Source organism: Argopecten irradians, chromosome 1 (assembly GCF_041381155.1).
Source record: "Argopecten irradians isolate NY chromosome 1, Ai_NY, whole genome shotgun sequence".
Taxonomy (NCBI): Eukaryota; Metazoa; Mollusca; class Bivalvia; order Pectinida; family Pectinidae; genus Argopecten; species Argopecten irradians.
This window is the reverse complement of record NC_091134.1, coordinates 15,045,018-15,070,946: the sequence shown is the minus strand read 5'-3', so window position 1 is coordinate 15,070,946 and position 25,929 is coordinate 15,045,018. Positions and strand designations below refer to the sequence as shown.

The window sequence follows — 25,929 nt, the reverse complement described above, 5'->3', positions numbered from 1 at the left end:
TGTGTTTAAGTTGTTACTTTTACTATCAACCCAGAATGTAGGGGAATTAAACAGGTTAGGAAAATATATAGATTTGGCTAAATGTTTAACATTGAAAATTATCCCAGCCAAGTACTGTAATTACGGAATCGTGGCATGTGCACATATATATAGCAATTAATATTCCATAATTTCTAAGATATAAATCAATCAGTCAGTCAACCAATCAATTCTTTTATTCCTATGTTAAGAGATTTACAAAAGATAAATGAAAGAATATGGTGAGTTATTTACATCATGAAAATTAGATTAACAAATTATTATTTGATTCAGTCCTTGTTTTGAGATAAAAAATAATTTTACTATACGAACGCTTTTAACAATTTCGATTCAAAGTTTTGGTTTTGGTATGAAAGCCATGTGTGTGCTGCACTTCTCACATATTTAGCACTGTCTATAAGAAACTGGATGTAGTCCTCAATACTGTCCGTAGTGACCTCTGGAGTCGGTTTTTAAAGAAGAGTTCTTAGAAAGTCTTCATTTACGAAATTGTCTAAATAAATAAACAATGGAATTCCATATTGGGCTAGAATATTAGTGTCATGTACCCATCACGGATATCGGCTGTAGCACGACTTGTAAACAGTCAAATAATACTTGGCAAGCAGAGAATGGTCCATATATTAGGTAGATATCACTGAGTATATTCTAAAAAAAGGTACAATTAAAATATTATAGATTATTTATAATGCCTGTAAGCAAATAGGTTCATTTATAGATTCATTTCAATGCCTCTATAACTAAAAAAGACTTTTTACCTCGGCTTTAGACGTTGATTATATTGATTGTCGGTATTTTAAAATTTTGTAATTGAGAGAAAGTGTAAGTTTTAGGATATATAATAAGTTCCATAACGTATGGCTTCTGTTTTCAACGGTGAAGTCTAAAGTTTTAGTCTTTTTAACATTATATCTAGAGATAATTATTATAAATATAAGTCCAGTGAAAGAGTATGAGTATCCTTATACTTTTTAAACATACACATGCTATTATCATGTTTATTTATTGTAAAATTCGTTGAATTGATCTAAGTAATAGGAAACGGCTGTGTCTCATGCTTTTGTTTTGATACACTATTATATGTTTAGAGTCAAAAGGACAACTTAATTAATTGAAAGTTATGATCCCATTCATTTTAGTAATTTACAGTAACTTAGTAACATTTTAAGGTACAGGTCTATAGGGTTTTGAACTGTGAATAAAGTAAAGAACTTTCTCGGCCACTAAATAAACTCTCTAATAATGTAACTATGTAACAGAAGAACAATGTGAAACATTTGTCATGCTTCTGAAATGCTTAAAAAACTGATAGCAGTATTCATTTTTCCACAAAGTAGTGTATCTTATAAAACGATTTTGAATATGCACGTTGCGTGATATACAAGGATACTTATAAATCCTTGGTGATATACTTGTACTTATTTTAAAAATTTTGATAAATTATATTTTACTATATCATGTTCGTATTTTCCATGTGAATTATCACAATACTTTTAAGATACATTTTGTATGATTAGATTTACACCCCACTTTCATGTATCAAAAACGTAATAGTAAAATAATAAAATATAATATGCCAATATCAAGGTTAGTTGATATTGGCGTATTCGGACTATCTTAGGTATGTAGCCAATCAGACAAACACATCACCTGTCACTCATCTGTCAGCTATTGACTGACACCTGTATTTCGAGTTCGTTAGCCAATGATGTTTCAATAGGGGCGGAGCCTAACGTCGCGCGTCTGTCAATCATAAACTGAAACCCGTCAACAATCAGTATAGTGTCCAGAAACGATTACGTTACGGCACGTAAAACTCTTCAATTCAACAATCAGTGACAAAGTTTTTTTTATTTTGTTGTGAAATTGGTTCATTCCCACTCAGCCAACATGTTGTTTTTGCTATTTCTTAAGCTTACCTGTGGAAAAGTTCGCTAATTCATTTGTAAAGGGAAAAGATGAATCTAACTGGACTTATGACTGTGACTTGTGTGATATATAAATTATCTCATAAATAACGTTTACAAATTGTTAGTTAGATTGTGATAAATGATCGAGTCATTTTACAATTAAAAAAAAACCCATTTTTTAACTAAAATGATTTTTTAAATCCATGTATCAAGATAAGCATGTAGGTTAATGTGCAATGCATAAAAAAGGGGAAACACATTTTTTATGATTTGTTTCCTGTGTTAGCATTTGTTTTGCTTTATTAATTTAGACAAGTTTGTTTCAATGTATTCGATCCTTACATAGATGCAGTTTTTATTGATTAGGAAAACTACACTAGATGAGGGATATAAATTAAATAGTAATCGTACCTAATAACCCACCCCACCTGTTATGTTTTTCTTTTGTTTATATATGGAAATGTTCACTGACGATTAAAAAAATCATTTATATTTATTCCATTCGAAACGAATTGTAACTAATGTGTGTACGTTTGTCTGCCTATTTGAATGATTTTCACAGCTCAATTCACGAAACCTTATGGTTTTCAAAAGATTACTGAAGGAAACTTCCGTCCAGTTACGACACATTATGACGTATAACTTTAAGAAAAAGAAAACAAATATTGGCAAACATTGAACTTTTACTGAACTCGCATATAATGCAAAACATAAAATGCAATTAAGAATTTAAAAATCTTTCTCGGATTGTATGTTGTCCGATTATATATTGTTTTGTATACCTAATATTTTGAAAATGATACACAGGATGCCATCAAGGTAAAAAATTATTTCAGATTTAAAGATTAGCCCAAACTAACCCAAGCCTTTTTAGGGTCAGATCCTGCCTTTTTAGAGCCGATCCTGCCTTATAAAAGTCCGATCCTGCCGAAATAAAGTCCGATCCTGCCGAAATAAAGTCCGATCCTGCCTTTTTAAGGTCCGATCCTGCCTTTTTAAAGTCCGATCCTGCCTTTTTAAGGTCCGATCCTGCCTTTTTCAAGTCCGATCCTGCCTTTTTAAAGTCCGATTCTGCCTTTTTAAGGCCCGATCCTGCCTTATAAGAGTTCGATCCTGCCGAAATAAAGTCTGATCCTGCCTTATAAGAGTGCGATCCTGCCTTTTTAGAGTCCGATCCTGCCTTTTTAGAGTCCGATCCTGCCTTTTTAGAGTCTGATCCTGCCTTATAAAAGTCCGATCCTGCCTTTTTAGAGTCCGATCCTGCCTTTTTAGAGTCCGATCCTGCCTTTTTAAAGTCCGATCCTGCCTTTTTAAAGTCCGATCCTGCCTTTTTAAAGTCCGATCCTGCCTTTTTAAAGTCCGATCCTGCCTTTTTAGAGTCGATCCGCCTTTTATCCGTCCTGCCTTTTTAAAGTCCGATCCTGCCCTGCCTTTTTAGAGTCCGATCCTGCCTTTTAAGTTTTATAAGAGTCCGATCCTGCCTTATTAAAGTCCGATCCTGCCTTTTTAGAGTCCGATCCTGCCTTTTTAAAGTCCGATCCTGCCTTTTTAAAGTCCGATCCTGCCTTTTTAGAGTCCGATCCTGCCTTTTTAAAGTCCGATCCTGCCTTTTTAAAGTCCGATCCTGCCTTTTTAAAGTCCGATCCTGCCTTTTTAAAGTCCGATCCTGCCTTTTTAGAGTCCGATCCTGCCTTTTTAAAGTCCGATCCTGCCTTTTTAAAGTCCGATCCTGCCTTTTTAGAGTCCGATCCTGCCTTTTTAAAGTCCGATCCTGCCTTTTTAGAGTCCGATCCTGCCTTTTTAAAGTCCGATCCTGCCGAAATAATGTCTGATCCTGCATTATAAGAGTCCGATCCTGCCTTTTTAAAGTCCGATCCTGCCTTTTTAAAGTCCGATCCTGCCTTTTTAGAGTCCGATCCTGCCTTTTTAAAGTCCGATCCTGCCTTTCTAAAGTCCGATCCTGCCTTTTTAAAGCCCGATCCTGCCTTTTTAAGGTCCGATCCTGCCTTTTTAAAGTCCGATCCTGCCTTTTTAGAGTCCGATCCTGCCTTTTTAAAGTCCGATCCTGCCTTTTTAAAGTCCGATCCTGCCTTTTTAAAGTCCGATCCTGCCTTTTTAAAGTCCGATCCTGCCTTTTTAAAGTCCGATCCTGCCTTTTTAGAGTCCGATCCTGCCTTTTTAAAGTCCGATCCTGCCTTTTTAAAGTCCGATCCTGCCTTTTTAGAGTCCGATCCTGCCTTTTTAAAGTCCGATCCTGCCTTTTTAAAGTCCGATCCTGCCTTTTTAAAGTCCGATCCTGCCTTTTTAAAGTCCGATCCTGCCTTTTTAAAGTCCGATCCTGCCTTTTTAAAGTCCGATCCTGCCTTTTTAATGTCCGATCCTGCCTTTTTAAAGTCCGATCCTGCCTTTTTAAAGTCCGATCCTGCCGATCCTGCCGAAATAATGTCTGATCCTGCCTTTTTAGAGTCCGATCCTGCCTTTTTAAAGTCCGATCCTGCCTTTTTAGAGTCCGATCCTGCCTTTTAAAAGTCCGATCCTGCCTTTTTAAAGTCGATTCCGACCTGCCTTTTTAAGTCCGATCCTGCCTTTTTAAAGTCCGATCCTGCCTTTTAAAGTCCGATCCTGCCTTTTTAAAGTCCGATCCTGCCTTTTTAAAGTCCGATCCTGCCTTTTAAAGTCCTGATCCTGCCTTTTTAAGTCCGATCCTGCCTTTTTAAAGTCCGATCCTGCCTTTTAAAGTCCGATCCTGCCTTTTTAAAGTCCGATCCTGCCTTTTTAAGTCCGATCCTGCCTTTTTAAAGTCCGATCCTGCCTTTTTAATGTCCGATCCTGCCTTTTTAAAGTCCGATCCTGCCTTTTTAAAGTCCGATCCTGCCTTTTTAAAGTCCGATCCTGCCTTTTTAAATGTCCGATCCTGCCTTTTTAAAGTCCGATCCTGCCTTTTTAAAGTCCGATCCTGCCTTTTTAAAGTCCGATCCTGCCTTTTTAAGTCCGATCCTGCCTTTTTAAAGTCCGATCCTGCTTTTAGTCGATCCTGCCTTTTTTAAAGTCCGATCCTGCCTTTTTAGAGTCCGATCCTGCCTTTTTAAAGTCCGATCCTGCCTTTTTAAAGTCCGATCCTGCCTTTTTAAAGTCCGATCCTGCCTTTTTAAAGTCCGATCCTGCCTTTTTAGAGTCCGATCCTGCCTTTTTAAAGCCTCCTTTTTTAAATGTCCGATCCTATCCTGCCTTTTTAAAGTCCGATCCTGCCTTTTTAAAGTCCGATCCTGCCTTTTTAAAGTCCGATCCTGCCTTTTTAGAGTCCGATCCTGCCTTTTTGAAGCCCGATCCTGCCTTTTTAAAGTCCGATCCTGCCTTTTTAGAGTCCGATCCTGCCTTTTTAAAGTCCGATCCTGCCGAAATAATGTCCGATCCTGCCTTTTTAGAGTCCGTTCCTGCCTTTTTAAAGTCCGATCCTGCCGAAATAAGTCCGATCCTGCCTTTTAAGAGTCCGATCCTGCCTTTTTAAAGTCCGATCCTGCCTTTTAAAGTCCGATCCTGCCTTTAAAAGTCCGATCCTGCCTTTTTAAAGTCCGATCCTGCCTTTTTAAAGTCCGATCCTGCCTTTTTAAAGTCCGATCCTGCCTTTTTAAAGTCCGATCCTGCCTTTTTAAAGTCCGATCCTGCCTTTTTAAAGTCCCGATCCTGCCTTTTTAAAGTCCGATCCTGCCTTTTTAAAGTCCGATCCTGCCTTTTTAAAGCCCGATCCTGCCTTTGTAAAGTCCGATCCTGCCTTTTTAAAGCCCGATCCTGCCTTTTTAAAGACCGATCCTGCCTTTTTAGAGTCCGATCCTGCCTTTTTAAAGTCCGATCCTGCCTTTTTAAAGTCCGATCCTGCCTTTTTAAAGTCCGATCCTGCCTTTTTAAAGTCCGATCCTGCCTTTTTAAAGTCCGATCCTGCCTTTTTAAAGTCCGATCCTGCCTTTTTAAAGCCCGATCCTGCCTTTTTAAAGACCGATCCTGCCTTTTTAGAGTCCGATCCTGCCTTTTTAGAGTCCGATCCTGCCTTATAAAAGTCCGATCCTGCCTTTTTAGAGTCCGATCCTGCCTTTTTAAAGTCCGATCCTGCCTTTTTAAAGCCCGATCCTGCCTTTTTAAAGTCCGATCCTGCCTTTTTAAAGTCCGATCCTGCCTTTTTAAAGTCCGATCCTGCCTTTTTAGAGTCCGATCCTGCCTTTTTAGAGTCCGATCCTGCCTTTTTAAAGTCCGATCCTGCCTTTTTAAGCCGATCCTGCCTTTTTAAGTCCGATCCTGCCTTTTTAGAGTCCGATTCCTGCCTTTTTAAAGTCCGATCCTGCCTTATTAAAGTCCGATCCTGCCTTTTTAGAGTCCGATCCTGCCTTTTAAGAGTCCGATCCTGCCTTTTTAAAGCCCGATCCTGCCTTTTTAAAGACCGATCCTGCCTTTTTAGAGTCCGATCCTGCCTTTTTAAAGTCCTATCCTGCCTTTTTAGAGTCTGATCCTGCCTTATAAAAGTCCGATCCTGCCTTTTTAGAGTCCGATCCTGCCTTTTTAAAGCCCGATCCTGCCTTTCTAAAGTCCGATCCTGCCTTTTTAAAGCCCGATCCTGCCTTTTTAAAGACCGATCCTGCCTTTTTAGGGGCCGATCCTGCCTTTTTAGAGTCCGATCCTGCCTTTTTAAAGTCCGATCCTGCCGAAATAATGTCTGATCCTGCCTTATTAGAGTCCGATCCTGCCTTATTAGAGTCCGATCCTGCCTTTTTAAAGTGCGATCCTGCTTTATTAGAGTCCAATCCTTCGGAAATAAAGTCCGATCCTGCCTTTTTAGAGTTCTGTCCTGCCTTGTTAGAGTCCGATCCTGCATATAAAGGAAACAAATTACATCTCACACTGTCCTGCTTAACTATAATGGAACCTATTGAGTAAAAGACATAATAATAATATTAATTATAATTGATATATAAACGTAGAAAATATAGTACAAATCAAAGTCCGTTTCTGCGCAAATTTGTATACCGTATTTTTTTTTAAGTTCAAGCCACTTTACTTTTATCTTGTGCAATACATTAAACTTCTCGTCATAGTCCATACATACCGGTATTGGTTGTATAAAATAAGGTGTAATAGACGTAATAACTAAGGTTTTCATATAATATTTTACATTTCGGTAAAAACAATAAATCAAAAAGTCTGTTTCTGCCCGATCCTGTAAATCGTCGTTTTGGACCATTTAACACTTATCTAAGCTAGCGCAATGTACATTGATAAATTTTCCCTTTTCAGTTCATACATATATCAATTAGTTTAACTAATAATGATATAGTTATTCTTATTAAATCTAATTAAAAGTAGAGCACGATTTATGAATGTTTATATGTACGAAAGACCTATCCTGCCCGGCCGTATATATAGAGTCTATTTTATCCGAACTGCAAATTGCAATTGATCTTTGTGCCGTTAGTATTACGTGGATTTTGTGAAAATACCTATATATTTCACATATATTTATCAAGATCATAGTCATATTAACTATTTTGAATATTTTTTCTCTGATTTAAATTAGCAATCAGTTTTAAAATTGACCGATCCTGCTCGGTAATTTTCTGTCCGACCATGCAAGAAAAATATGATTTTTTTTATACTTCTTTTTGGTCAAATCGGTCAACAAATTAATAAAACTGATATCTACACTATTATTTAATACATATTTATCATTTTAACGACTATTTTGTACTCCGATTCTGCCCGATTCTGCCCGATTCTGCCCGATCCTGCCCGATTCTGCCCGTTTCTGCCCGATCCTGCCCGATCGTCTTTTCGCAGCTTATATAGGTCAATTTTGGCTGGACATTTTTATGTATATTCTATTTATTTTCTATGTATTTTAAATGTGTGACACGAAAATAAAATATGTATTATTATGGTTAGCTATATTTTTTTTGGTGTTGATGGTCTATATCAATGGATTGACAAAGAGTAGTAAATAGTTTGCACAGTACTACATATATGTAAATTACTTAAGATAAACCCCCCACCCCCACCCCCTCCCCCTCCCCCTTGTGAGATTTGTCTACATATGTAAATGCTGTGATATAATCCTTAACTGATCCCTAGGAACTGGATGAATCTTCGAGATGGAGACAGTGGTAAAATACTCTGGCAGTCATCAGATGATTTGTAAGTGATCATATTCCTGTTGCTTTAGTTGTTTAATGTATGATGGTCATGTATTAATTTGACTTTAACAGACCAAAACATCTGTTGTCATGTATGAAATTCCTAATATAATGATATGAGAAAGTTAAATAAATTACTTCAAGCTGTTTCTATAAAAAGAAAAAAATTTGTGCAATGCTTGTGCTATTGATAACAAATTTTAATTTCAAGCATGCAGAATTTGCTTGTGAAATCAAACTGACCTATATATTGACCTCTGTGGAATTATCTTTTCTTCTATTTAATATCAAACATAGAGTATACGTATGATTATGTGGATCTGTGTTTAAATGAAGAATGCTTATCTTTGATTTGTATTTCCAGGTCAAAGCCTGACACAGAACATGAAGGTTAGTAAAATTATGTGACAGAATTGAGCATATACAAAAATAGCTTTGTTATTAGCGATAAAGTGCTATATTATCTGTACATAAGTAATAATTTAAACCTTAGAATCTCCAATACAAATCTGACAATTCTACATTCAGGGTCACCTCAGCATGACCCCTGGCCTAGACTCAAAACATCTTGCTTCAGAGGTGACACACTGATTGGCCCGCCATAGAGGTCAATGCTGTAACCCTAAACAGGGAGTTGTATTTGAGAGCATTGTAGTGAAACAGAACTATTAGAATGAAATATGGTAGCATACTTGCACCCATTGATGCCAAAATATTGAGTGTCTTTGGCAGTATCCTTCAGTGTGATACCACTGTTTGTAAATTTCGTAATGCAGACAATTGTACCACATGTTTAAATATTTGATCAAATGATCCATTTAATTTTTAGCTCGAGTACCAAAGAAAATTCTGAAGTGTAAGGCAGTGTCCAGGGAGATCAACTTTTCATCACGTGAAGCAATGGAGTCTTTTAAACTAGAACAGAAAGTCTTGTTCAAGGGCAAATGTCTAGAAGGTAGCCTATAGAATTTATCATAATAACTGACCAAATTGCTCAGAGCAAGTTTTCGTATAACACTTACATCCAGAAAGAGAAAGTGTTGAATTGTAATTAAAATAATTTTGATTTGTTTGACAAAAAGATCTGTTTCAATTGATTACAAATTATTTTGTAATATGAAATAAGAGCCAGGAAGTATGTCAGTATCCAAGCACCCACAGTCTCTTATACCTATGTTTTCATCAAATGTTTTAGAATGGTACTTTGAGTTTGGGTTTGTTATTCCTGGGTCTACCAATACTTGGCAGTCAATCATAGAAGCTGCTCCAGAAAACCAAATGATGCCTGCAAATGTTCTCAAGTAAGTCAATATAATCCACTTCTTTATTATCACCACTAGTCTTGCCCTTCATCTTGAGGTCTCAAGTTTGAAACCTATGGTACATGGAGGAGCTGCCAAAAACTGAGAATAGGTCGATGGTTTTTCCGCTGATGCTCCCTCTTACTTTTAATGACCTTAGCTGTTAGGATAATATTAGCCACAATATTGTAGCTGAAAAGACTTTCAGACAGATAATGGTGTCGTTCTTAGAGCTACCATTGGTGCCTATTACTGCTAATGGAGCAAAGAAACGTTTGTGCATACCGTTATTAAAACATCTGTATGCATTTTATCTTACTTGTTTGATATCACTGACTTACTAGGCAATAAAAATGAACGGTAAGAAATATCAAATTCACAGCAAGACAAGTCTACAAGTTATGAATTTGATGTCTTATGAGTGGTAAAGTAGATATTAAGAATGGTGGTTATGTTTCTTTTGGACAAAAATAATATATAAATGCATGTATACGCTTGAAATAATATGGAAATCTACAAAAAAGTATAAAAAAAAAACTGTGCCCAAATGATTTTCTGAAGCAGTGCTCCACTACGACGTATAGGGACCATTTTGTACCCGGCCGAAGGGTATAGTAGGTCGGATACATATATTTGTTCTAGGATACTGTAAACCAAAACAAACATTCGACCTACATTTTAATCTAACAGTACATTGGTCTATTTTGTGCATAGCAATTTACTACATATGACAAGTTTTATTATCCCCCGCCCAACGAAGTTGGCGGGGGATATACAAATGGGTTCCGTCCGTCCGTCCGTCAGTCCGTCCGAATGGTTTCCGGAGCATAACTCTAAAACCAGTAGAGATATTTCCACGAAACTTCATACACACATTGGTCTTATGGTCTAGTAGTGCCTTTTGCTATTTTAAGGTTTTCACTTTTTGTACTTTTTTCTGTAACCATGGAAACATTGCTGAAAATGGCAGATTTTTGTACCAGGTTCGTTTCCGGAGCATAACTCTAAAACCAGAAGAGATATTTCCACGAAACTTCATAGACACATTTGTCTTATGGTCTAGTTGTGCCTTTTGCTATTTTAAAGTTTTCACTTTTTGTACTTTTTTCTGTAACCATGGAAACATTGCTGAAAATGGCAGATTTTTATGTAAGAATTGTTTCCGGAGCACAACTCTAAAACCAGCAGAGATATTTCCATGAAACTTCATAGACACATTGTTCTTATGGTCTAGTAGTGCCTTTTGCTATTTTTAGGTTTTCATTTTTTGCACTTTTTCCGTAACCATGGAAACATTGCTGAAAATATCATATTTTTGTACCAGGTTCGTTTCCGCAGCATAACTGGAAAACTGGTTGAGATATATGCACGGAACTCTATAGGCACATTAGTCTTATGGTGTAGTAGTGCCTTTTGCTATTTTAAAGTTTTCACTTTTTGTACTTTTTTCTGTAACCATGGAAACATTGCTGAAAATGGCAGATTTTTGTGTAAGAATTGTTTCCGGAGCACAACTCTAAAACCAGCAGAGATATTTCCATGAAACTTCATAGACAAATTGTTCTTATGGTCTAGTAGTGCCTTTTGCTATTTTTAGGTTTTCACTTTTTGTGCTTTTTAGCCCACCATCATCAGATGGTGGGCTATTCAAATCGCCTTTCGTCCGTGGTCCGTCGTCCGTCCGTCCTTCCGTCCGTCCGTCCGTCCGTCCTTCCGTCCGTCCGTCCGTCCGTCCGTTAACAATTCTTGTTACCGCTATTTCTCAGAAAGTACTAAAGGGATCTTTTTCAAATTTCATATGTAGGTTCCCCTATGGCCCTAGTTGTGCATATTGCATTTTGGGACCGATCGGTCAACAAGATGGCCGACAGGCGGCCATCTTGGATTTTGATAGTTAAAGTTTGTTACCTCTATTTCTCAGAAAGTACTGAAGGGATCTTTCTCAAATTTCATATGTAGGTTCCCCTAGGACCCTAGTTGTGCATATTGCATTTTGGGACCGATCGGCGAACAAGATGGTCGACAGGCGGCCATCTTGGATTTTGATAGTTAAAGTTTGTTACCGCTATTTCTCAAAAAGTACTGAAGGGATCTTTCTTAAATTTCATATGCAGGTTCTCCTAGGACCCTAGTTGTGCATATTGCATTTTGGGACCAATCGGTCATCAAGATGGCCGACAGGCGGCCATCTTGGATTTTGATAGTTAAAGTTTGTTACCGCTATTTCTCAGAAAGTACTGAAGGGATCTTTCTCAAATTTCATATGTAGGTTCCCCTAGGACCCTAGTTGTGCATATTGCAATTTGGGACCGATCGGTTAACAAGATGGCGGACACGCGGCCATCTTGGATTTTGATAATTAAAGTTTGTTACCGCTATTTCTCAGAAAGTACTGAAGGGATCTTTCTCAAATTTCATATGTAGGTTCCCCTAGGACCCTAGTTGTGCATATTGCAATTTGGGACCGATCGGTTAACAAGATGGCCGACAGGCGGCCATCTTGGATTTTGATAGTTAAAGTTTGTTACCGCTATTTCTCAGAAAGTACTAAAGGGATCTTTCTCAAATTTCATATGCAGGTTCCCCTAGGACCCTAGTTGTGCATATTGCATTTTGGGACCGATCGGTCAACAAGATGGCGGACACGCGGCCATCTTGGATTTTGATAATTAAAGTTTGTTACCGCTATTTCTCAGAAAGTACTGAAGGGATCTTTCTCAAATTTCATATGTAGGTTCCCCTAGGGCCCTAGTTGTGCATATTGCATTTTGGGACCGATCGGTCAACAAGATGGCTGCCAGGCGACCATCTTGGATTTTGATAGTTAAAGTTTGTTACCGCTATTTCTCAGAAAGTACTGAAGGGATCTTTCTCAAATTTCATATGTAGGTTCCCCTAGGACCCTAGTTGTGCATATTGCAATTTGGGACCGATCGGTTAACAAGATGGCCGACAGGCGGCCATCTTGGATTTTGATAGTTAAAGTTTGTTACCGCTATTTCTCAGAAAGTACTAAAGGGATCTTTTTCAAATTTCATATGCAGGTTCCCCTAGGACGCTAGTTGTGCATATTGCATTTTGGGACCGATCCGTCAACAAGATGGCGGACACGCGGCGTCTTGGATTTTGATAATTAAAGTTTGTTACCGCTATTTCTCAGAAAGTACTGAAGGGATCTTTCTCAAATTTCATATGTAGGTTCCCCTAGGGCCCTAGTTGTGCATATTGCATTTTGGGACCGATCGGTCAACAAGATGGCTGCCAGGCGACCATCTTGGATTTTGATAGTTAAAGTTTGTTACCACAATTTCTGAGAAAGTACAAAAGGGATCTTTCTCAAATTTCATATGTAGGTTCCCCTAGGGACCTAGTTGTGCATATTGTGTTTTGATACTGAATTGTCAACAAGACAGACGGCCATCTTGAATTTTGGTAGTGGAAGTTTGTTACCGCTATTTCTCAGAAAGTATTGAAGGGAATTAAAGCAAATTCCATACATAGGTTCCCCTAGGGCCCTAGATATGCATATTGCGTTTTGGGACCGATCGGTCAACAAGATGGCCGTCTGGCAGCCATCTTGGATTTTGATAGTTAAAGTTTGTTATTGCTATTTTTTAAAAAAGTACTGAAAGGATGTCTCTCAAATTTTATATGTAGGTTCCCTTAGGGCCTTAGTTGTGCATATTGCATTTTGTAACTGATAGGTCAACAAGATGGCTACACGGCCGCCATCTTGGATTTCATTGTTGAAGTTTGTTGCCACTATTTCTTAGAAAGTGCTGCAGCGATCTGTCTCAAATTTTATGTGTAGTCGTGTTTGAAAAAGTTTGAAAAGCAGGGAAAAGATCCCTCTTTCCATTGTCAGACATAGATCATTCATTGGTGGGCGCCAAGATCCCTCTGGGATCTCTTGTTTCTGTAACCATAGAAACATTGCTGAAAATATCATATTTTTGTAGCAGGTTCATTTCCGGAGCATAACTCTAAAACCAGCAGAGATATTTCCACGAAACTTCATAGACACTCTCTTTTTATGGTCTAGTAGTACCTTTTGCTATTTTCAGGTTTTCATTTTTTGCACTTTTTCCGTTACCATGGAAACATTGCTGAAAATATCATGGTAAATGGTAAATGTTACTTTGCAAAACTCCACCCATCTTTGTGTATATAGTCTAATATAAATTAATGTCAAGGCTGTATACCTGATTTAACAATTGCAGCCCCGCTCTACTTGAATTATACTCCATCTTTCTTTAGCTCAACTTCCTTTTTCCTGTTTTTTTTTCATACACATAAGTCTCTACAATCAAACTTACTTCAGCTTTGATATCTCCATTGGCAGGGGATCTGAATGACTATGTCCTTGTTCAGTATAATTTTACGGTATCCTAATTTTCTGTTTTCCAGTGGAAATGTGATGATCGAGACACGATTCTTTGATGGAGATCTACTAGTCAGTACATCTAGAGTAAGAATTTTCTATGTCTAGCTCTCTACAACCATTCTGTTTGTCAATCCATGGCATAATCTCGGACTCTAGCCATAAATTCAAGACCATACCATCAAGAAGTCATTCCTAGAATAACAGATGATAGCCAGCAGGTGGAAGTCTTAACGCATCCATTTTCACCAGAAATGAATGTCAACTTGGTGTCTAGACTGAATCATTGTAAAATGGAACATTGGAAACGAATTTCATTTTTTTAGTACAATTGTGATAGAATGAATGCTATTTAAACAGTTGTGAAAGGTATTGATGACAATTTGGTTGAGTGTGATCAGTGAGAATGTTCAAATAACATAGATATGGATGAATTGATTGTGCTATTTGTTGTTGTTTCTTTATTATAACTGAATGAAGATGTATATTGGTTTTTGTTTTGCAGATTTTTTTTATGTTAATGACCTTTAAATTAAATTCACCAATTAACAAATACATTTCATTTATGTGTATGTGGTATACAGACCATCTCTGTAAAGTGTTTAAATGGCAGGTTCTATAAATGGAAGTGTAAAATGCATTAAAGCTGGTTCTAGAATTAATGCAGTTATTGGAAATATGATTTCTTCTTGGAAAATTTTCTTCTTGCTACTTTATTTTAGAATTTTTTCCTGAATATATTTTTTGACTACAAGTGTAAGACCTAAATGTCATGAAGGTTAATTCATTTATTTTCTTTGATGCCTCTAAGTCTTGTGAAAATTAGATGTAAATATTTATGGAACATTTTAATAGTTCTTTGATAAATGACAATGAATGTGTTATCTCCCTTTGAATGTGTGTGGGTGATTGTCAATTTGCATTCTATGACTTTACAAATGAAAAGTGTCAACTGTGCATTTCAGAATTCCGTCATATTGAATTAATACTGTATTTTATGTTATGATTAGTATATATAAATTGATATTTTACTTATTTGTTAGAGTTATATCAGTAATGGGATTGAAAATAAGGAAACTATTCAAAATATGAAAATGAGGTGTACACTCAATTTATGAGGATGTTGTCTACACATTGTGCAATATACCAATGTAATTTAAGGTAAAGATGAACAATGCTAGTTTTCTGTCTTTTGACTGACTATTGATTGAAAGGAATGTGGTTGATTTTTTATTTATTTTTTGGGGGGGGAGGGGGGAGGGGGTTGGATGCCTGAAAATACTGTCGACCAACTTATTTTCAAATGCGATTTATTTTTCCCTATTTCACAGATTATTAAAAAAAAAATAAGTCGCCATCACAAAAATTAACTTCATGTGCAGTAGGGAGTTTTACATTTGAATCACAAAATCAAATTGCTATAAAAATGTCATTGGGAATGAAAATGTTTTATTAAGTCACTGTGAACATAAGTTGCTTTACAGTAATCTTTGTGGGTAATATTTTGGGTACTTGTAGCTGAAATGAAACCAATTGTATTTCAACTTTCATATGCAAATCATTAACGTTCTTGAGAGCCATGATGACAAGTGGTTAAGATTTTCTGAGCCTGACATATAAAGATTAGCACTCCATGAAACACATTTAGGGCAGTTCCATGATAGTTTGTTGGTTGGTGGTTTTTCTCTAGGTTTCCCAGTTTTTTTTCTCCTGGCACATCTGTAAACGACAGTTTTGTAGAATGTAAAACAAAATTAACTGAAATTAAATTGAACTTAAATTTGTATATAAACAATCTGCGTCTATTCCTGTTTAATTGTATGGTATTTTTCTTCTTGATTGTAGTCATTAAAACCTGTCTAATCTAGAAAACTGTCTATACCAGCCAAATATGTTGGTCTCGGTAACATATGATTTAGACGCTATAGAAGTTATACTGCGGTTTAGAAGTTATACTGCAGTATTAGATAGATGACAAATTCTCTTAAATCTACTTACTCTCTTTATAACACCAACTTATATATATGGTAATTTTCAATCAATTCAAATCATTCGATATAAGATTTGTTTTGTTTATGTTAGATATATATGATATATATTATATCGCTGTTTATTTAGTGTGTATGATTACTTATATTGTAAGGTTTTGAGGAGTATAATTGTTGTCCACAGAAATCATGTCCAATCATAACAATTTTGACATGAATATTCTATACATTTTTGCATTTCCTTACATGTTGATGAATTACCATGTGGTTAGCTTTCTTGTGTTAAAAAGCTGGAGGTCATCTTGTGAAACTGAAATCAATATTTCAATGTATAAATACTTCTTTATTAGTTGTAATACAAAGAATAGAAGGTCTCAGATGTGTGTGATACAGATGTATTTAACATCACTGTATTTTATTGAAGCCATACAACTCTTACATCATTTGGAAATGGTACTATAAAGAGATTTTACTCAAGTGTTCATGTTCCAAGGTCCATAACTAAAGGTTACGATAATCTACAAATGAAGGAGAGTGTGGTGTATAAAATAATCATAATATATATTTAGCTAGATAGATTTGACTGTGTCCTTTACATCATTCATCAAGTGAGATTCTGTAGATGTAGTTTGTTTATCAACAATATTTTTTTGTACATTGATGTTTTACACTGATGTTTTAAGATATTTATGTTCGTCACTTGATGGTACTTCTTGCAACATTCCATTTTTATACCTCTGTTGAAAAATGTTTCATTTCATCTTTAGACTCATGTGAGATTTAGGTTTTGGTTCATGTGGATAAGTGTAATGTAAGAATACGTAAATGGACTTATAAACACAAATTGCCTCTGCCATAGTCGGTATTTTTTTCACGGAATCTGTGAAGAAATGAAGTAGAAATCTTGAATTATAATTTACTTTTCACAAGAAACTGAGAAGAGGAAAAAAGACCTAAAATGTGTTGTCTATTTTTTTCAACTCGACCAAATTTTGTTACTGTAATTAATATATTAGTGTCCATACTACAATAAAGTAATTTATGTCGGTATGCTAAATTACTTCCCAAAAAATTCTTTTGTTAAAAATTATTACTTTAAATTCATTTAGGAAGTTGAATTTGACTGATTTAGGAATCCACATGATTTTGTAGTCCTTGCTGAAGATCTGATGCGAATGAGAACATCAGTGTAACGTTGTCTTGTATAATTAGTCCCATATGACAGAAAATAAATTCTTATAAATGGTACACTATTGAGTACCTCCTATCATCTACATTCAAAAAGCAACTTTGATAATGTGACATTACCCTTTATTAGGTGAAGGGTGGGGTTATTATGTGTAGTTTTAAGTGTTTCGTGTGTTTGTAGTTCATGATCTGAATGTATTTTTAACCTCTTTATGATATACCAGGTATGACAATGCTTTTTACGTATAGAGGTCCCCTCTATAATGCTATTTACTAAATGTGGTTGAGAAAATGTATATAGAATGTTTTATATGTAATTGTGGTTTCATACACTATCCTTATAAACAAGAAATAGAGATATATTTATTTCTCATTCCCACTGTTTATCAGTAAAAAGAGATTCTTTACTGTAAATTTCCAGTGACTGTTAAATGTTATTGAACTCTTAACAGGTAAAACTTTATTTAATACCAAATAACTTGACATGTATTTTCTGTTTTCTTCAGATTTCATATGATATAATGATATTTGTGTTTTATAAGTTCACCTGTAGGTTGACAGCAAACACTAGCTCCTTTATGGTATGATTATTACGAAATTAAAACAATAATTCAGCAAAATGGAACATGACTTTATTTTGTTACGGAAAAAAATTAATTATAAGCAGCCAGCTCTCTTGCAGCTTCTGATTTTTTTACTTCAATTTAATTTCACTATTGCGATGGAATTAATTAGCAGTGATTTATTTTTTAAAATGCTAGGCCTAATCACAAAAAAATACATAGATTTACTATCCATCTGGAATAATTTGGTTGCCGATATTGAATGGTCAAATAGATGGAATGTATTTTTCTTCTGCTTTGTATTTGTACACGAAATTTAAAGCTTTGTTTAAACTCCAGTCTTAGATGTGTAGGTAACACACCATTTCTGCCTGGGGCATGTATGTTGTAATAGTAGTTGTCTTGGATACCATTTCCTCAACTGTGCAGTACATCCGTCCACTTCTGTTTTCAGTCTCAAGTGCTGTTTGTCATTGAGGACCAGGATGGTCGTCATTCCTTCTGAAAGAAAAATAAATCTTTGATGTAACACAAAGTGTTTTTGTTAGATGTTCCACGTTAGATTGGTCCTGTGAAAATATTAAGATGGATATGGGATGTGATAATAAGTCATCTATCATAAATCGTCCTTTCAAGATCGGCTGCGATCGCTGGGTGGTTAAAATGTACACGGAACGGAAAATAATATTTAGATATGTTATTCTGTTTGATCTCCTGACAAGAATGTTGAAAACCGCATCAAAATCGGCCGCTTCAGTACCGAGATACCGCCCTCCGATATACCGCCGTCTCACATATTACCAAAAACCCTCAACCTCTGGGTTGTGAGTTCTAATCACAGATAATATTCGAAAATCAGCACCTTACAGGACTGTGAAGAGCTACAGAGGAATATTGATAGAATCTCTGATTGGACTGATGTCTGGTTAATGCATCCTCGATACTCCAGGGGTTTCAATCACTTACGATCACCCCTGGACTATCTCATAGTAAAGCTGGAGGCATTGCAGAACAGAGAAAACACATCAGATATTTATATAATTCAATACCTCGACATTTGTTGGCAATTATAAAGTCCAAAGGTCACCTCACGATATACTAGGTAAGTGCAATTATTTTAATGCTGTTTAGATAACGTTTTCTATTAGCGATGCTTACAGAAATGACGTCCGCCATCTTGGAAAATCGCGAGGCTGTATATGCCATAGGGATCTGAGAATTAGTTACAGATTATATAATCATGGACCCACCAGAGTGCCCTAAGACCATTTCTAGACGTTTCAGAGGTCTAGATTAAAAAATCATACTCTACATGGTACTATATACGAGAAGGGTGGAAAGCCTTAGACTCCAAATTTCTAACCTGCCTGCCTTTAGCGGCTATAAAAACACATTTCTAGTACATCGTCATAAAAACGGTTACAACCGTTGGAAAGAGCGATAACTTTCCTTTCAAAATCATCCTATACAGCTATACAAAGTGCCGTCATTAAGACAATATAAGCCCCATTATGACAAACATCTTGAAGACATCTAATTATCCCCCGCCCAACGAAGTTGGCGGGGGATATACAAATGGGTTCCGTACGTCCGCCCGTCCGTCATCCTCGATATTCCAGGGGTTCCGATCAACCCCTGGACTATCTCATGGTAAAACTGGAGGCAACAGAATAGAACAAGTAATTTAATCATTTGATGTACATCAAAAGAACCGTATAACGGTACACATTGGTTGACTGTGTGGCTTTGATGTTAGGCGTCGCTCTCTCTGTAGTCTTCAAAGGAAATCTTTGCTGGCCTGTGATTGGTCAAATGTTTTCAGCTGAGCTGCCTTCAATTTCACTATGAGATAGTCCAGGGGTGTAGAGATCGTGAGTGATCGGAACCCCTGGAGTATCGAGGATGTCCGTCCGTCTGTCCGTACGAATGGTTTCCGGAGCATAACTCTAAAACCAGTAGAGATATTTCCACGAAACTTCATACACACATTGGTCTTATGGTCTAGTAGTGCCTTTTGCTATTTTTAGGTTTTCATTTTTTGCACTTTTTCCGTAACCATGGAAACATTGCTGAAAATATCATATTTTTGTACCAGGTTCTTTTCCGCAGCATAACTGGAAAACCGGTTGAGATATATGCACGGAACTCCATAGGCACATTAGTCTTATGGTCTAGTAGTGACTTTTGCTATTTTAAGGTTTTCACTTTTTGTACTTTTTTCTGTAACCATGGAAACATTGCTGAAAATGGCAGATTTTTGTGTAAGAATCGTTTCTGGAGCACAACTCTAAAATCAACAGAGATATTTCCATGAAACTTCATAGACACATTGTTCTTATGGTCTAGTAGTGCCTTTTGCTATTTTTAGGTTTTCACTGTTTGTGCTTTTTTCTGTAACCATAGAAACATTGCTGAAAATATCATATTTTTGTAGCAGGTTTATTCTGGAGCATAACTCTATAACCAGCAGAGATATTTCCACTTCATAGACACATTCATTTTATGATCTAGAAGTACCTTTTGCTATCTTAAGGTTTTCATTTTTTGCACTTTTTCCTGGGTTTTTTTTCCATACACATAAGTCTCCACAATCAAACTTACTTCAGCTTTGATATCTCCATTGGCGGGGGATCTGAATGACTATGTCCTTGTTAAAAATGCATACTGGTTTCGTGGCTGATATAATATGCATGAGCGAGGCTTCGACTGCAATCTCATTGGCCGGCTATAAAAAAAAGTCTCTCTTCTCGGGACTTAGTACATCTATATATGGAGTTCGCCGTTACTATTCAAACATATACATCTGTGGACTTTAATTTTTTAATCTAGACCTCTTAAACGTCTAAAAATGGTCTTAGGGCACTCTGGTGGGTCCATGATTATATAATCTGCAACTAATTCTCAGATCCCTGTGGTATATGCCATTGAGCATCCCAACTTATTAAAAATTCTGTGTAACCGTCTAGTATTAAAATGATAGCCATAAAATCAGAGTGATCAATGCATAAATTAGTATCAATTGTTACAGATATTAACTTCACCCAAACATTGCTGCTCCAAATTCTCGACAGGATGTATTAAAATCGTGAGCATGTCGTGTGAGTGACGATTTCGAATTCAAAGTCTATAGATAAAATAAGCGGAAATCAGCCCCCACGAAAAAGTTCCAAATAGTTCATCGCAAAATTTTACACCCGCGAAACAGTAGTATCATGGTACATTGGGCCTTTCGAAATTCTCGAAAATCTAAATATTTTCCCATTGAAATGATTATCCGCATAAATTACTGTAATACAGTGCATGTACTTAAAACCCTATATCAAAGAAAAAAAAATCAATGTTATTTGATATGGATAATAGCATTTCACAACTTCTGGCTTATAAAAGGCTTCTTGAAACTCCAAACTAATCATTTTCAGCCTAAGAATGGTTGTCCATACCCACCACATTAACTGTAATTCTATAGAATCATTACCATTGCAGCGTTGTGCGATTGTTTTATCATACAATCGTACGGAAAAGGAAAACAAAATATTTACTTATCAATTATACGTCAATAAGTACAAAAATATATTTGTAACGAACAAATATTGTATATATATTCATTGATTCACATCGTCGGTTCAGCCTATACTATACGTTATAAACGGAGCGTAGTGGAAACACGGGCTTTCCGAGAGTGATTTTCTCAGTGCAATAACAAGTAGTGCTCCAAAAGTACGCACACTATCAATAGCTCTACCAGCAAACAGCATTTTATACGGTGGCTAATTTGTGGCATTTCGTCTTTTCGCCCCTAAAGGACGAAAATTAAACGTTTCTGTATTTCGTTGGTGGCGAAAGGACCGTAAAAAGACGAAAGTGATGCACGCTAATTAAGCGACTTTGATTCTCGTTTTTTCGTCTTCAAAAATCTCTTTTTTTCGTGTTTTCGGGGCAAAAAGACGAAAATGAACAAACCTTAAATTTCGGTTTTTTTTGCCCCATATTAAGACGAAATATAAGGTTTGTTAGTTGTCGTCTTTTCGCCCCGAAAACACGAAAAGACGAGAATTTATATATGTAATTTTCGTCTTTTCGGGATAAAAGACAAAATGGCACAAATCAGATACCGTAATTTTCAGAACTGAATAAAACCCTCGCGCATTGTGAAACAACGTTAACGCGCATGTCACAGATGAGATAGACTGGTCGTCTTCATCCGAGGGGTAACTTTGTAAGTTTTTAATGTAAGACATGATAATATAGTTCTAGGACTTGGATAGGTTACTTGTGGGTATCTTGTAAACATTTCTGATGGTGTTTTGATCTATTTTACAAACTTTTGAAGCTGTGATTTAACGTTGTTTCAAATCGTTCTGCTCTCTATACATTATGGCTGACACTACACGTACTACGAGTGAATAGGTGAGCAACGTACATACACATTACCCCAAAAGAAATCACAGGAGAACAAGCATTGATAGCTATAACCCTTTCGTCCTCTAAGAGGCCCTTTGATTTTATTTCGCCTGATTTGTCCATTGATATGGCATCCAAGAAACTTATTCAATCAGATTCGCCTGTGGGTGGACTCGGGGTGTCCCTAGGTCCAGAGCTCTACTAGTACTGTGTCTTACGTAGATGAACTTGTATTAACAACTACTAGATCCAGTTTCTACTATCGCCTAAGAATATGTGAATGATTCTATCCAGTTTCTACTATCGCCTAAGAATATGTGAATGATTCTATAGTTAACTGTATCAAACCTATGCTGGTGAAAAAAGTAACGGACATTCTCTCCAATGACGATAAAATCAAAAACATTATCAGGAATGCGTTGTGTTCAACTGTGATCAAACCTCTGAACGATAAAATTAAAGAGCAGGAAACGGAGATCGACATGCTTTCGTCCGAAGTTGTCACGTTAGAGGCGACGGTCAACGAGCACACAGCCTTTCTAGAGCAGCAGGAGCAGTATTCCCGTCGAACATGTCTGAATTTTTTTTAAGTGCCAGTGTCACACGACCAGACCTCCAATCTTTCGATCCGCTGCCCCTCATTCTTGAAATATGCAATAAAACTCTGAAAGTCAGCATTCAATCTTCTGCTATTTCACGTTGTCATATTCTTGGGGGTGTACATGAAAGTCGCGCTAACGTCATTGTGAGCTTCGTACGTTATTATGACAGGCAATCGGTTTGTTTGTTTGTTTGATCACAGGTTTACAAAGGCCGCAAAAAAAAAAAAAAACTTAAAGATGCTCCACCGCTAACAAATGGTATTTTTTACTATCTAAAACAGGAGCAGACAATTTAGTTTTTTTCTTCAGTTACAAAAATTACTTACTTTACACCATTATCACCATTGAAAAATTTGAGCTTCTAATTTTACTTTAAGTTAAAAGTATGAAAAATAATTAATTGCATCCCGCGAAAAAAATCCGTGGCACTATACCCTATATGGAATGAGGAACTGATTGCGCATGCACCAAAGGCAAAATCAATTATTTTATATTATTTTCTGTGTTAATTAGACATATACACGATTAAACACCAATTATTGTTCAAATGATGAATATCATTTATGCTCTGTCGGCGGTAGAGCATCATTAAAATACTGTATTTTTAGATATTTTTTTTTGCGCGTCGTAAACCTGTGGTTTGATTAATAATTAACGTCCTATTAACAGCTATGGTCATGTAAGGACGGCCTCTCATGTATGCGGTGTGTTGCGTGTATGTTGTGCGAGTTCCGTGTTTTGGGAGACTGCGGTATATTCATGTTGTGTCTTCTTGTATAGTGGAACTGCTGCCCTTTTTATAGTGCTATATCACTGAAGCATGCCGCCGAAGACACCAAGCAACACACCCCACCCGGTCACATTATACTGACAACGAGCAAACCAGTCGTCCCACTCCCTGTTTGCTGCAGGTACAATTCTAACGCCCTACCTGCAGGGCGGAGGACTTGTGGTTATATGTCGGGACATCTTAACCACTCGGCCTCCCCCGCCACATCCTAGGTTATTGATCAGTTGGTGATTTTACGATTATTAGGAGATGTTTCCTAATATCAATTTGGAGTACTTGTATAGTTTTAATGATTACAAATAAATTACATTTGTAATAACCCCATTGGCCGTATTTCGTGAACACTTATTGTATGTTTTGTGTTTCCTTTTTTGATAAATGTTCATAAAACGTTATGTACAACAAGCTATCCAACACTGAACGAGTCAGATTTTAAGAGATGGGAGACAGCCGAAGTACTCGGAGAAAAATCAATGACGTGTAACGACGTAGATGTGGTATTATGTCAGGACATTTTAAACTCTGGCAGATAGTGAAAGTCCTCCGACGTGTTGCTACTAGTTCTCAATCTCTGGATATTGCAAGATAAAGGCCTACACACTTTGTAAAACAAAATATCACAAGGGGCCCAGAGGGCCTGTATCGCTCACCTGGTTTGTAATGCCAAGTAATGTTCTAAATACAGGTTCATTGTTTCTTTTTCTGAAGGAATTTGAATATTTACCTCTAATTTCCCTACTGGGCCCAGCCCTCCTACCCCCGGGGGGTCAGAGCCAAAATTTATACAAGTTCTGTTCCCCTTCCCCCAAGGATGTTTGTGGCCAAATTTGGTTACAATCCATGCAGAACTCCAGGACAAGTAGCGATTTATAGGATTTACCTCTATTTCCCCTATTGGGCCCCACCCCTCCTGCCCCCGGGGGGGTCAGAGCCAAAATTTATACAAGTTCTGTCCCCCTTCCCCCAAGGATGTTTTTGGCCAAATTTGGTTACAATCCATGTATGACTCTAGGACAAGTAGCGATTTATAGGATTTACCTCTATTTCCCTTATTGGACCCCACCCCTCCTGCCCCCGGGGGGTCAGAGTCAAAATTTATACACACTCTGTTCCTCTTCCCCCAAGGATGTTTCTGGGCAAATTTGGTCAGAATCCATGGATAACTCTATGACGAGTAGCGTTTTTAAGGAAATGTTGACGGACGGACGGACGACGGACGGGCCAGGTGAGCTAAAACATTTCCTAATAACAATAACATATGAAATCTATATTGAAACAAATGCAACTTTCCCTATGTAAAAAGTGAAGATTAATTTTGCTGTTTTGCCGTCTTCTTGTAGTGATAGTTAAACTAACGACCGGTAATTAGGACGACGATGTGAAACATAATACACCCGCTTTATAAGAATAACATTTAGTTGATCTTAAATCAAATTGGTCAGAATGTTTTGACAAGTGTAAAATTATTGTTAAGTTAATACCTTTTGAAAATCTACAAAATTATCAATATCGAAATGAAAAGGCTTTTTGGGAAAGGTATTGGACCTTTAAAAATCAATCAACGCCGACGCCAGGGCGATTTCATAGTTCCCCTCTACTCCAGACGGACCCTTCCAGAGGCGAGCTAAATACGACAGAGTGACACAAAAGTATGAATAAAGTTTGTTTTATACTTATTTTCCCCCCAATCTTCATATGGAAGTGGAACATTTATGCCTTTCAAACTTTCTGAACTACAAGGATATAGGAATTATGTATGCATTATTTTTGCAGCGTTGTGCGGTTGTATCATAATTAGTCAAACATTTGTGAAGCCAGGGATATGAATTATTTAAATATCTGGCGAAACAAACAAATATTGAATATTCATTTACGCAGTGCAATTATAAAGACTAATTTAACAAGAGGCCCATAGGGCCTGTATCGCTCACCTGGTTTGTTTCATTGGGGTTTTTTCTGAAGGAATTTAAATATTTACCTCTAATTTCTCTATTCGGCACCACTCATTCTGCTCAAGGAGGTCGGAGCCAAAATTCATGTTAATTCTTTTCCCCTTCCTCAGAGGATGTTTCCGGCCAAATTTGTTTAGAATCCATGCTGGACTTTATGACTACATAGTAGCGTTTTTCAAGAATTTACCTTTAATTCCCCTATTTGGCCCTGCCCTTCCTGCCCCCGGGGTTCAGGCCCACACAAAAGTTTGTTCCCTTTTCCCAGAGAATGTTTCTGGCAATTAGGATACAGTCCATGTATAACTCTAGGACTAGTAGGGATTTAAAGGTTTTACTTCTATTTTCTCTATTGGGACCCGCCCCTCCTGCCCCCGGGGAGTCAGAACCAAATTTTATACAAACTCTGTTCCCCTTCGCCATAGAATATTTGTGGATAAATTAGGTTAAAATTCATAGAGAACTTTATGACAAGTAGCAATTTAAAGGATTTAACCCTATTTTCCCAATTGTTCCCCGCCCCTCCTACCCCCGGGGGGTCAGAGCCAAAATTTATACAAACTCTCTTTTCCTTCCCCCAAGGATTTATCTTACCAAATTTGGTTAGAATCTAAGCAGAATCCATGCTCGCCCCTCCTGAC

General features: G+C 36.9%; 1 protein-coding gene across 1 annotated transcript in view; it reads left to right on the top strand.

Moving 5' to 3' along the window:
• LOC138318720 (retinal rod rhodopsin-sensitive cGMP 3',5'-cyclic phosphodiesterase subunit delta-like) overlaps positions 1-18,081 on the top strand; it is a 108,333-nt gene extending 90,252 nt beyond the window's left edge. Inside the window, exons 2-6 of the mRNA XM_069261364.1 lie at positions 8,064-8,126; positions 8,490-8,515; positions 8,955-9,080; positions 9,321-9,426; positions 13,834-18,081. Coding sequence (XP_069117465.1) covers positions 8,064-8,126; positions 8,490-8,515; positions 8,955-9,080; positions 9,321-9,426; positions 13,834-13,915 — 403 coding nt within the window. The 3' untranslated portion in view covers positions 13,916-18,081. The remainder of the gene's footprint in view (positions 1-8,063; positions 8,127-8,489; positions 8,516-8,954; positions 9,081-9,320; positions 9,427-13,833) is intronic.
• The last annotated feature ends 7,848 nt before the right edge of the window (positions 18,082-25,929 follow it).